The sequence below is a fragment of the Hydra vulgaris genome, chromosome 13, assembly GCF_038396675.1.
Source record: "Hydra vulgaris chromosome 13, alternate assembly HydraT2T_AEP".
In the NCBI taxonomy this organism is placed as follows: domain Eukaryota; kingdom Metazoa; phylum Cnidaria; class Hydrozoa; order Anthoathecata; family Hydridae; genus Hydra; species Hydra vulgaris.
This window is the reverse complement of record NC_088932.1, coordinates 13,495,589-13,508,579: the sequence shown is the minus strand read 5'-3', so window position 1 is coordinate 13,508,579 and position 12,991 is coordinate 13,495,589. Positions and strand designations below refer to the sequence as shown.

The following is a 12,991-nucleotide window of genomic DNA, read 5'->3' as shown; positions in this document are numbered from 1 at the left end:
ACAGTTTTACAACAAAAAGTTATCAAGTATAGAACATTATTCGTTAACTTAAAACAAAGAATTGGTAAATTTTTATTTCATATCTCTTGTAAAAAATTATTGAAATAAAATGACTATATAAAAAATAAGTATAGAAGTTGTCGGTATGGAATAGACTTTCGTGACCTGTATTATGACGGGTCAAGGTAAATTTATTATTCCACATATTTTAAAGTCTAATTCAAAATCTTTTTTTAATTTTTTATACCGATTGTAATTAATCAACACATTTTAAGCGGGTATCTTAAATTAACTAACGCTTACTAAAAAATATTGAAGTAAGGAATAAATGTAGAAATGGTCGGTCTAGAATAGACTTACCAAAACTCGTATTTTACGAGTCCAGACAGCTAGTATTATATTATTTATATTTTATAATTTTAGGCAGTTCATAAAACTTTTTTTGGAGAGGCCCCAGCGCGTTCTAAGCCTATGTTTGATTGTCATTAAAAGTTTAAAAGATGTTTGATTTAAGTTAAAGCCTATTTAAACATTATATTGATAATAAATGGAAATCAGCATGGATTGTTATTTATGCACAAAAATAAAATTGGTTCACAGTCGAGCAATCATTTTAAATGCCAGATAATCAAATCAATAAAGGAAAAAAAAGACTTAAAACCACTATGGTTAAAATATCTAAATCTTTACTATATTAAACTGGAGATCATCAGATTTTGTTTTGTTAAAACTTATTGCATGCTCATTTGTAAACAGCTAGTATTAATGCAAAATTTAAGTTGGTACAAAACGTTCAAAAATTTATATAGTTCATTATGCATAATGGCTTATTTAATTGCGTTGTTGCTCAAATGGAAATGTCAAAGTTTGTGAGAGTCTTCATTCATCACCAAATTGTCCGGATATTTTTTTTGAAATTCCCTTTTTTCCTTTTATAAACTGCGTCAACAACGTTATTTGCAAAATGTGCCAAAAAATAAATTATGTTGGCGAAACAATATTTGATATCAGCGTAGATTCTGCATTTTTCAGGTATTTTTGATGTAATTTTAAAGCGAGGCATTTATTCTGGGAAGTACATAAATAAAGTAGCAAATGTATCAAACGCGTCAAGTAGAAATAGTGCTTAAAAAACAAACAAGCAAGCGAACTAGGACGTGCAAGACAAAAAAAAAAAGAGCTGTATGAAAACAGTTTATTGATCTTTCCAAAGCCTATGATAAAGTTGACCACAGTAATTTACTTTCCGATCTTAAATATCACGATATAATAGGCAAAACATTTAAGTGGATCCAAAGCTCTTTGTTTAACAGAAAGTATTATGTAAATATAAAAAAGTCAGAAGCCTTAGATTTTACGCGAGGAGTTCCTCATGGTTTAATCCTGGCTAATATATGTCCATTATTATTTTTAATGTTATTAAAACTATGCATAAAGGTTCCCAAAAATATCTACAGTTATGTATGCTGACTATACAAATTTATCTATTATTCATTCTCATGCAAAATGTTATTTATTGCCTGTAATTGTCTCAATAATGTTGATATGTCTCTGATTTGATTGGTTGATGAATTGCATCACTTTTACTGTTCTTTACCTTTATAAATCTTTTATCTGTTTTTGTTTAAATACCGATGTTATGTTTGGGCTGATTCTTTTATAGATGCTCTTTCTCTTGTAGACAAGATCCAAAAATGCATTGTATATAGTTTGACATGCGCTACTCGTCGAGATTAAGCCTTGAGTCTGAAGTTATAAGGTTGTATACTTTTATACATATGTTTCCTGTTCAAGTTAGCTACTATGCTTTACTCCATCTATCTAAGCATTATCTTGCTGGAGTTTTCAATCAGCAAAGCCAATATTCTTTTACTATAGTTTTTCAAAAATTTTGTTTTTCCTTAAACATCAAACTCTGGAACTATTTCTAGTCTTTATATTTTTTCTAAGTAGAAAAACTCTGACTTTTAAAGTCTTCTGTCGACTGTTTTCATACTTTTATACAAACTTCTCTACTTCCAACTAACTCCCCACAAAAACAGCGGTTACTTGCACCCTTGTTAATAAAATTTTTCCCCATTCTATTATAGCATATTGCACATGGTTTTGAATAAATTACTTTAATACCAATTATTAGTGCTGGATTACCCAATAGGCCCGACTAGCCATGTTCTAGGGGCCTCATATAATTAGGGTCCCAAAAAATTTTAAAAAAGTTTTTTTAATTTGAATAATATTTTAATATAATATTTCATTGTGAATCAATTAATAATGCAAATAATGCGGTTTAAACATTTATATTTAATATTATTATACTTTATTTATAAAAATACTTAAAATATTTCTACGCAAGGTAATCCTGAAAATCAGGCAGCGTATCTTTAAGTTTTTTACGTACTCATCTGTAGAGACTTGAAAACTTCCAGAATGTTTAGGAAAAGCGAAGTAAATAAATTTCAAAACTTTGAAATTTACTTACATTTTAACAAATAATTATAAGTAAATAAATTGTAAACCAGTTATTTTAATAACTACTTTGAAATTTATTTGCTTCGCTGTTATTACTGCTATTGCTATTATAATTTTTTATTAATTGTTTTTTATTTTATCCTTAGTATTGTTAAAAATATGTTTTGTATTGTCTATTATTTTTCTTGGTTCAAATTTTTAGACTGCACGTGAAAATTTGATTGCAGCGGTTGTGAGCTAAAATTTAAATGTAGTTTAAATCATAACAATAATTCATTACAAGTTCTTTAAACAAGGTAAGTATTAGTTTCATTTTTCATGTTTACACAAATAAACTTATATAACTGATGATCTTTTGCATCTAATTTTCTGATTAAGTCGGATTTTATTGGAGCAATTAAAATTTTTGATTCCATATGAAAATTGGCAGTTGTATATTTATGCATTATTATAGATTAAACCATGCCTCAACTTTGCTTAAGTGGGCCAAACAAAAGAAAACCAGAGGAGGAAAAAAAATCAATTATGCTGCTAATTTATTTTTTTAATCAATTATGCTTAGAACTTTTGAACTTAAAATTCTAAAATTAACATCATTTTTCCAAGGGTCTGTTCCCCCATCTCTATTACCCAGTGAAAAATTGAAACATTGAAAAAAATTGAAAAGCAGATAAAATTAATCATTTTGACAGCAGCGATTCTCCTGCTCATCGAAATGAATCAAACCCTCAGAAAGATAGCTGTTCGAATGATCTTGGGCAACACATAGTTAGATGTGATACAGCTGATCATCTTACTTGCAGAAATGAATCTACTATTGAGAAGGACTGTCGTTCAACCAATCCTGGTAAGTGGGGCAATTTTAATAAAGATTTTTTAAATTAAAAAAAAAATTTGATTTTTAAAAAAATTTTTAAAAGAATTTAAAAAAAAAAAAGAACTTTACATTTGGGAAAATATACAAGTTTATTCTAAAGAAAAATTTATTTCTATTTTTATCACGTATATATACTATGACAGTAACACTTACAGAAATAAAAAAAATGTTAAAAGAAGTTATAGAGACTTTAAAAGGAAGTCTCTAAACATTTCTTCATTAATGAAGACTTTTCTTAAGAAAAGTTAAAAATTGCATCATAAAAGTTAAGAACTTCTATGATGCAATTTTTGAAACAGGGTCAGTTACTTTAATAAATTGACCCATTGGAGTAAAAATAAACAAAGCAACTCATATAGATAATATAACTACTGATATTTTCGATAATAATATACAAATAGGTATCATAAAAACTGATATATCAGATCATTTTCCTCTATTCCTGAAACTTAATAAAATGAACCCAGAAAGAAACATTAATACCAAAAAAGTTATAAGAAAACGCATATATAATGATACTAATATTGATTTATTTAAAGACCAACTATCATTACTGCATTGAAAAAACATAAGTTTTAATGCTAACGCAAATAATATTTACGAAACTTTGTTTTAAAATTTTTTTTCTGTTTATGAAGTTAATTTCCCAATCATAAAAAAAACAATAACAACTAAGAATATCAAAACACCCCGGATTACTAAAGGTTTTAAAAAATCATCCACAATAAAACTGAAGTTATATATAATTTTTTTAAAAACAAAAACAGCGTCAAGTAAAAAAATTTATAAGAACTACAAAAAAGTTTGACAAAATTTGCAAAAACCTAAAGAAAAATTATTACTCTCAATTATTCAATACATTTAAAAACGACGTGGTAATGAAAGAAATTATTCGCAAAAAAATCATGCTCCGGTTTCCTGCCACAAATGGTAAGAGTCGATAACAAAAGTTTATATGAATCAAAAACTACAGCTTAAGAGTTTAACAAATATTTCACTCATAGAATCATAAAAAATCCCAAATATGTTTATTAATTTCCTAGAACCCCGGGTTAATTGCATTTGTTTAGAGTTATTTTCCGAATTAATGTTTGATGAGTTTGAAAGAGCCTTCAAATCTGTTAAAAAAAGTAAAGCAATTGGAGCAGATCAAATTAATGGAAACGTGGTTATAGATTGCTTTGAACAACTTAAAGTTGTTCTTTTCAAAATCTTTAGGACTTCTATCCATCAAGGAGTGTTCCCAGAACAATTAAGAATAACAAAAATTATTCCTATTTTTACAGAAAAGGAACAAATCTGAAATCAGTAATTATCTCCCCATCTCTGTTCTCTCCACATTTTCGAAAATTCTAGAAAAAATTATTTTCAACAGAATATACAAATATGTTCATGATAATAATCTACTTTACATCAATCAGTTTGGTCTCAAGAAAGATAACTCAACTGAACATGCAATTATCTAATTTGTACGTGAAATCTCAAAATCATTGGAAAAATCACAAAATACACTAGGAATTTTTATTGACCTATCAAAAGTTTTTGATACGGTCGATCACTATACTTTGATTTATAAAATCAAATACTACGGAATAAAAAATAAAATTTTAAAATGGTTTAAAAGTTATCTATCTGACCGAAAACAATTTGTACCATTTAACAAGGATTATTAACCCACTTTTCTTAATATAACCTGTGGAGTCCCACAAGGTTCAATTCTGGGACCTATCCTTTTTTTAATTTATATAAATGACTAGAATAAAGCTTCAAAACTGACGAGCATTATGTATGATAAAACATCATTTATTAACCAATACTTTGCCTGTTTTTTGGTATCATCATCAAAAAAAGAAAACTTATATTTTGGATCTATTGATGTAGCCATAACATAGCATCTATTTTTCGTGATGTGCAAAGACTTTACATCGTTTGATTCTGCAAAAAATCGATTTTTTAAAGAAGTTTTAAGTTGACTCTAAGTTTTTTGAATACTTAAATCAACTTGACATTTGGACATATATTTATTTAATGTGCATATATTTGCAATAACAGAGGACAAAGTTGTTATTTTTGAACTCATTTCCTGAGTTAATTGGAAAAAAGGTTTTAGCAGTTTAATAATGCTTGATATAAGTGTCCATTCAAAAGTAGAAAAAGTCATTAAGTCAGAACGTTCTGCTAAGTATAGTTAAACTGGAATTTTTAATTTGTTTAATCTTTCAAGCATCAAATAAGTGTTGTTCCATCTTGTTGGGATATCTTGAACAAGGCAAAGATTGTCAAGATTTTATTGTTACTGAATTTTCTTAAAATTGCTACATGCTAGGGACGAATGATTGAAATGAGTTACAAGTCGACGACATTTTGCAAGGACATCAATTACAATATTTTCACTCATGATTGAATCTGAAACAACTAATTGAAGTAAATGAATGGTACAATGGATTGATGGAATTTCGGCTAGATTACTCCCTTTAACCATATTGCTAGCACCATCTCTTACAAGAAGGTGTCGTCTTTCAACTTGAATTTTCCAGCTATCCCACATACTTTCTAACTTTTCAGATATGTTTACTCCTGTATGGCTTTCAGAAAAATGAGAAGCATGTAATACCACATCAATTCTGTTAAAATCTTTATCAATACAGTGGCCTGACAATGAAATAAATGATTCGTGAGATATCGGGCATGTCCATATATCTAAAGAAAAGCTTATGTGGTTTGCTTTTTTTAACTTAATAAAAATTTTATTCTTTAATTCCATGTAAAGTTGAGGAGTTATTGTTTGGGAAAAATATATTCTACTTGGTAAGGAATATCTAGGTTCTAGATGATTTATTAAATTATTGAAACCTGTATTTTCAACTAAAGTAAACGGCTGGTTGTCTAAGGCCATCATTAACCCAATTTTACGATGAATAGCTTGGGATCTAGAACCATTAATGTTCCATATTTTTTTTGACTTTAAATACTCATCTATTGAAGTCTGCTTAGAAGTTTCACAAGCGATTTCCTCACTTTCCGTTGTATCAGTTGAGAAAACTGCCGGTGTGAGCTGAGCTGTTCTTTTCTATTCACTTTTATTTCTCTCTTTACGATATTCTTTTGGATGATTTATTTTAATATGGTCATGCAGAGGTGTCGTACTAAAACACTTTTGCCCAGCCTCCTTAGTTCCACGTACAATTGTTTTTTTACAGATATTACAGGTTGCATACGCATCACTTGCGTCATTTATTTTATACAATGACCAGATAAAGCTCCTCGTTATTAAATTTTCCTGAAATATAAAACTATACGTATTCACAATTGATATTAAATATTTAACTATAATACACACATTTGCTACCAAAATACTTGTTGGTATAGAATCTACAATAATAAATGATAATTTCGATATAACGTTATTATCTATACTATAGATAATAACGTTATATTGTATTCACTATTCTTTTATTACAGAACAAATAGAACGTTAGTTTAAAAATAATGAATGAAAACTTCTAGCGAAACTCAATTTGAAGATAATAAAATGTAATAAAAATTTGTTGTTTCAAAAAATGATTTCGAAATATTCATTCAAAGAAACGTTTTAATTTCAAAATTCCAATTATGTCGAAGTATAAATTCCTCGAAATTCTTTTATGCATTTAAGAAATTCAGTGTAATATTTTTATTATTTTTGCAAATGTAGCAAAGTATGTATTTTATTTAAAGAAACATACTTTGCTACATTTGCATTTTTTTTTAACAAGTTTTTTTTTTCTTATCTGCAATGTATATATAATATATATATCTTTATATATTTTTTATATATATATATGTATATTATATATATATGTATATTTATATATATGTATGTATTTGTATATATTTATTTTATATATATATGTATGTATATATATATATATATATATATATATATATATATATATATATATTTATATATATATATATATATATATATATATATATATATATGTATATATATTTATATATATATATATATATATATATATATTAAATATATATATATATATATATATATTATATATATATACACACATATATATACATATATATACATATATATATATATATATATATATATATATATATATATATATATATATATATATATATATATATATATACATACATAATATGAAAGTATGTATATGACAGCTAAAAATATTAGAAATTTAGCTTAAAACACTAGTTTAGATAATAATAATTCAATGAAGCAATAAAAGGGACATAATTTACGAAAGGCTAGATTAGACCCGCAACTGTAATAACATATATTAAAAAAGTTGGGTGCCCCTGCTGAGTCCCAATTTTAGAGGGCCGGGAAAAGCTGCACCCTTTAATCTGTCATTGAATATGGCTATTGTCACTCTAAATGATATTGTATACAAAATAACTCTCTAAAAATGAATCCTTTTACTCAATTAACTAAGATTGATAAAAAGAATTACTTATTTGTAGTTATAGGAAGCTCGCAGAAGACTTTAGTCAGTCTTGTCGTCGAGTACCTTTTTCTTAGACGTGTAATGCACATAAAAAATCAGTTGCATACGAGGTATATATGTTTGTGTTACATATATACCTTGTTATTAATATTATTTTTTTTATCGATTTGTATTAAAAGTTAAGTTACATTTATTTATTTCTTTATTCAAATTTAAAAAAATTCCTTACAGTTGTTTAATTTGATTATTGTAGTTTTTAGCTTTTTTTTCAGAGAGTTTGTTCGTTGTTTAAGTTTAATAGTGATTCGTTTCTGGAAGCTAATTTGTTAAATAAATAGGGACCATGATATTTAGTTGAGAATTTTGAGAGTCTTGTTGTTTCCTGTTGCTCATGTGTTGTATTTATTTATATTGTTTTTAAAAAAGTGTGCTGTAAAATGTTCTGGAACCAGACTTAGTTTATATTTAAACATGAAAAATTATTTTTTGAAAAAAAATTATTTGAAATATATTTAGTGCGTTCATTTGTTCCAGTAGGGGTTGAGCGTGTGTAAATTTGTTTTTGTTGCATACTAGTCTTGAAGCGTGTTTTGACGTAAGTAAAGTGGTTGCAATTTAGATTTGTGGGTACTGCCCCATGCTTTATGGCATACATGAGATAGCTATGTATGAATGAAAAGTAGATAAGTTTTAGACTTTTTTGTGACAAAAATGGTCTTGCCTTGTAAAGTAAACCAATGTTCTTTAATTTTTTGGTGTTTATGTAGTTTATGTGGAGTTTCCAGGAGATGTGTTCATCAATTAGAACTCCTAAAAACTTTGTATTCAGAGCTCTTTTGATGGTTATATTTTCTATAATAATTGTTGGTAGGTTCAGGGGTATTTTTTTAATTTATTGATTAGAGTGAAATAGTATATACTTAGTTTTTTCTATATTGAGTGACAGTTTATATGATTTAAACCATATATCAACTTTTTTTAGTTCAGCATTTGTTTTTTCATAGAGGTCTTCGATTGTCTTTGACGAGTAAAATAAGTTTGTATTGTCGGCAAACATTATAGTTTTAAAGATATTAGAGGCGTTTGGAAAATCGTTTATATAAATAAGAAACAAAAGAGGAGCAAGAACGGAACCTTGGGGTACACCACATTTTATTTTTAGTAAATGTGAGTTGTTTTTTCTATCTATAATAACACACTGTTGTCTGTTATTAAGGTAGTTTTTAGACCAATTTAAAGCTTGATTTTTTATACCATAGTTTTTCATTTTTGTTAGTAAAATCTCATAGTTGACGGTGTCAAATGCCTTTGACAAATCAATATAGATCCCTAATGTGAATTTTTTTTTAAAATGATCTACTTTTCCTATTTGAGAGGTCAAGGATTGCATGCTCAGTTGATTGTAGCTTTTGAAAACCATATAGACGTTTATTGATAATTTTGTTAAATTTTAAATATTCATTTAATTTATTATAGATTATTCGTTCTAGAAGTTTTGAGAATACCGAAAGGATAGAGATTGGTCTATAATTGTTTAAAGAAATGGTTTTTCCTGATTTATAGATTGGTATAATTTTAGAGATTGTTAGTTTATCAGGTACAATACCTGTTGAAACTAATAAACTAAATACTTGGTAAATTGGAATACACATCTCCTCTAAAACATCTGACATTACTTTACAAGAGATATCATAGATTCCTGGGGACTTAATTTTAAGTGATTTAATAGCTATTTCAAGTTCGTCTTGATTTATTTCAATAAAATTTAAAGAGCAGTGTGAGCCTGTTAAGTAAACTTTAAATGTATTATTTGGGCATTGAATTTTCGATGCAAGATCAGCACCAATGTTGGCAAAGTAGTTGTTAAATTCATTGGAAATATCTCGCTTGTTGTTTGATTCACTTTCAATAATTATTACTCTAGAAGGCATTTTGTTAACATTAAATCTACTTTTACCAATTATTTCCTTATAATGTCCCGTGTCTTTTTTAAGTCACCGTTAAATTTTTGTATTTGATTAGAAAAATATAAAATTTTGTGTTTTTTTTTTTTTTTAAATAGGTTTTTGTATTGTTTGTAGATTTCGCTTCGCTTCTATTTTTTAAGTATTTTACGAATAGTTTTTCTTTTTGTTTTGAGGATTTTCTTATTTCTTTTGTTATCCATGGACAATTTAAATATTTTGCTTTTATTTCTTTTTCTTGAATTGGAAAACTTTTATTATATTGTAGGATAAATTAATTAATATAGTTAATGTATGCGTTTGTGTTTCCTTGGTCACATTCTTGGTAGACCTTTTGCTAATTTATTGCCGTTAGCAAGTCCTTAAATTTTTGAGTAGACGTTTCATCGATAATTCTTTTATAACATAAGACGTTTCATCGATAATTCTTTTATAGCATATATAAAAATTTTTGATTTATTAATTTTTGTGGAATTTTATGACAAGGAGGAGTATATTGGAAAGTGATCTGAAATATCTGTTTTTATTATTCCTGATTTTAGAGAAGAATCTTGTATTGAGTTTGTTAATATATTGTCAAGAGCAGTAATAGATTTGGAAGTTACCCTGGTATGTTTGTTGATAATGGGGAAGATATTAAGTTGAAACATGTCGTCAAAGAAATTTTTAGTAATAGCATGCTTGTTGCACATTAAAATATTTATGTTTATATATCCAATAATGAATAACTTTTTCTGTTCTCTATTTTTTGTAAATTATATGTTTCATATAATTTGAAAATTTACTAGTATCACCATCAGGTGGTCTGTAGCACGAAGAAAATAGAAAGTTCTTTGAGGCAGTGTGAATAATTTCCTTGTGAAGATCTCACTATCGCCATCAGAGTTTGAAAGATCATTTCTTATTTTAAGGTTTAGATCATTCCTTACATAATTCACAATTCCTCCTCCTCTTTTGCAAACTGATCTTTCTTAAGAAAATATTTTATAGTTTGGAATTTGGAGGTCAGAGTTTGTTTCTGCTGCTTCGTCAGAGCACCAAGTCTCTGTAAGACAGATCATACTGAAAGTATGTTTGCATTCAAGGAGAAAGTTTTTTAATTTTTTTTTTTTTTTGTTAATTCACCTCCTCAAGGCCAAGAAAGCCACTACAGACGAGAAGGCTACTTATTTGTGGTATAACCCTCTCTCAACTCTAAAACACCGACACACGAACCTTGACGAACAAGGCCGCTGCACGGAGAAACGAGTTGATATTTGTCTATATTAATAAGTAAACTACTGATGTTTATGTGTATTACCATAAAGTTATTCGTAGCGGTTTTTAGTTCAAATTTAAAATTTTGTATATCAAAATATGCAGACTAGGAGTATTTTTCGTTTAAAAAGCTAAAATCGTCATAATGATTGTTAGAAAATCCGCTCGCTCAAAACAGCAGTAAAAGTTTTTTGTTTTTCAAGCTTTGTTGTTATTAACTTTTCGATGTTTTTTAACTTAAAATCCATATTTTAATTTTTTATTAACTTCTGTGGCTAACGGTTTTTTCATTCCATCCTATCTGTCAAATTACGCTTTTGCGTAATTTGACGGATAAACTTTTTATAAGTGCTTAATGAGTAATTCTAAAGAAAATGGACTTACACCATTTTCATAATCAATTGTTATGCAATTTCATTTATTAACGAATTTTAAATTGATCAAAGAATATGGATATGTTTAAATACTAACTGTAATTTGTTTATAAATATAAAGTGCACACTAAGTTAAATGTAAGTAATGTGATTGCTAACTTTTTTTGAAAAATGGACTTACACCACTTTCAAAATAAACAGTCCATATACGAGTTAAATGTGTTTAATATTTAATATTTTGTATATATGTGGGTAAATAACTTATCCCTAGCCGTCTTCAAAGATCTTTTTTCTTTTAAACTAATCAGTAGATATATTACCTATCGAGCGTCACACCTTTGAAATAAAACTGCTTTGCCGAATTTTTATTTTGAAGTACCGACTACTTTTTGCCTTTTTTTAAAAAAAATGAAGGACCTCATTCTTTCATTAGATAATATATTGAGTTATCATTAGTAGTAAAAGGTAAAAAATATATTTTGGTCTACTTTTTTATTGTTTATATAAATGAAGAGTACACGGGAAAAAACGGCGCATTTAAAAAGTTTTGAGAAAGTATATATTAATCATTTATAAAAGTTTTCATATAAAACATAGAAGTAAATTAGATAAAATTATTTCTTGATTAAATCTGAAGTTTACATTTTTAATAAAATATTTGTAACTTTTATACAAAAATTTTTTTTCCTAACTTTATACAAAGACTTTTATTAATGATAAATATATACTTTCTCAAAATTTTTAAAATGACTCTGCCGTTTTTCTCGTGTACTCTTCACATGTTTACTTTTATAAAAGTTTATTCTTACATATTTTATTTATTGTTCTTATACTTTTTACTCTTTAATTAACACGTTGGTTTACTCTTGTATAAAGTTCTGATGAGAAGATCCTCTTGATCTTTCTTCAGACACAGATTGTTTACCTTGCAATTTTGTAAAAGTTTATCAATTTTATTTTAATCTAATCTTTGTTAAATGCTTATTTAAGGTTCTGACGACAATATCCTTGCGATCTTCTTTCAGATACCTTGTTTATATTTTTTATATTTTTCATTATTGTAAGTTATATTATTATTTTTATTATTGGTTATATAAAACTGTACAACGACTAACAAATGTAAACTAAAATAAAAAAAGATGACGTCACTTTTTGGAGTAGCCGTGGTCCACAAGAGTGTCAAAATCATTCTGGACTATTTGAGTGTTCTCATAGATTTTACAATACAGAATCCAAGACACTAACAAATATAAACTAAAATAAAAAAAGATGACGTCACTTTTTGGAGTAGCCGTGGTCCACAAGAGTGTCAAAATCATTCTGGACTATTTGAGTGTTCTCATAGATTTTACAATACAGAATCCAAGACACGGTATTGTTCAGAGAGCACATTTTATAGGAAAAAGCAAATGGTAAAAAGTTTTTTCGAGAATGGCATATTAGTTGTGTGTACTGTTTCCCTTGTAAACTCTTTGTGTCTAAAGAAAAATCAAACAAACTCACTAGCCATGGATTTAATGATTGGAAGAATATTTTTCAAATACATCAACATAAAAATGGATCTCTTCACAGAGAATG

General features: G+C 27.1%; 1 protein-coding gene across 1 annotated transcript; it reads right to left on the bottom strand.

Moving 5' to 3' along the window:
* Window positions 1–5,639: 5,639 nt before the first annotated feature.
* LOC136089661 (zinc finger BED domain-containing protein 4-like) lies at window positions 5,640–6,242 on the bottom strand. Its single transcript, XM_065815713.1, has one exon. It carries the CDS (start codon window positions 6,240–6,242, stop codon window positions 5,640–5,642), a length of 603 nt encoding a protein of 200 aa, XP_065671785.1.
* Window positions 6,243–12,991: the final 6,749 nt, after the last annotated feature.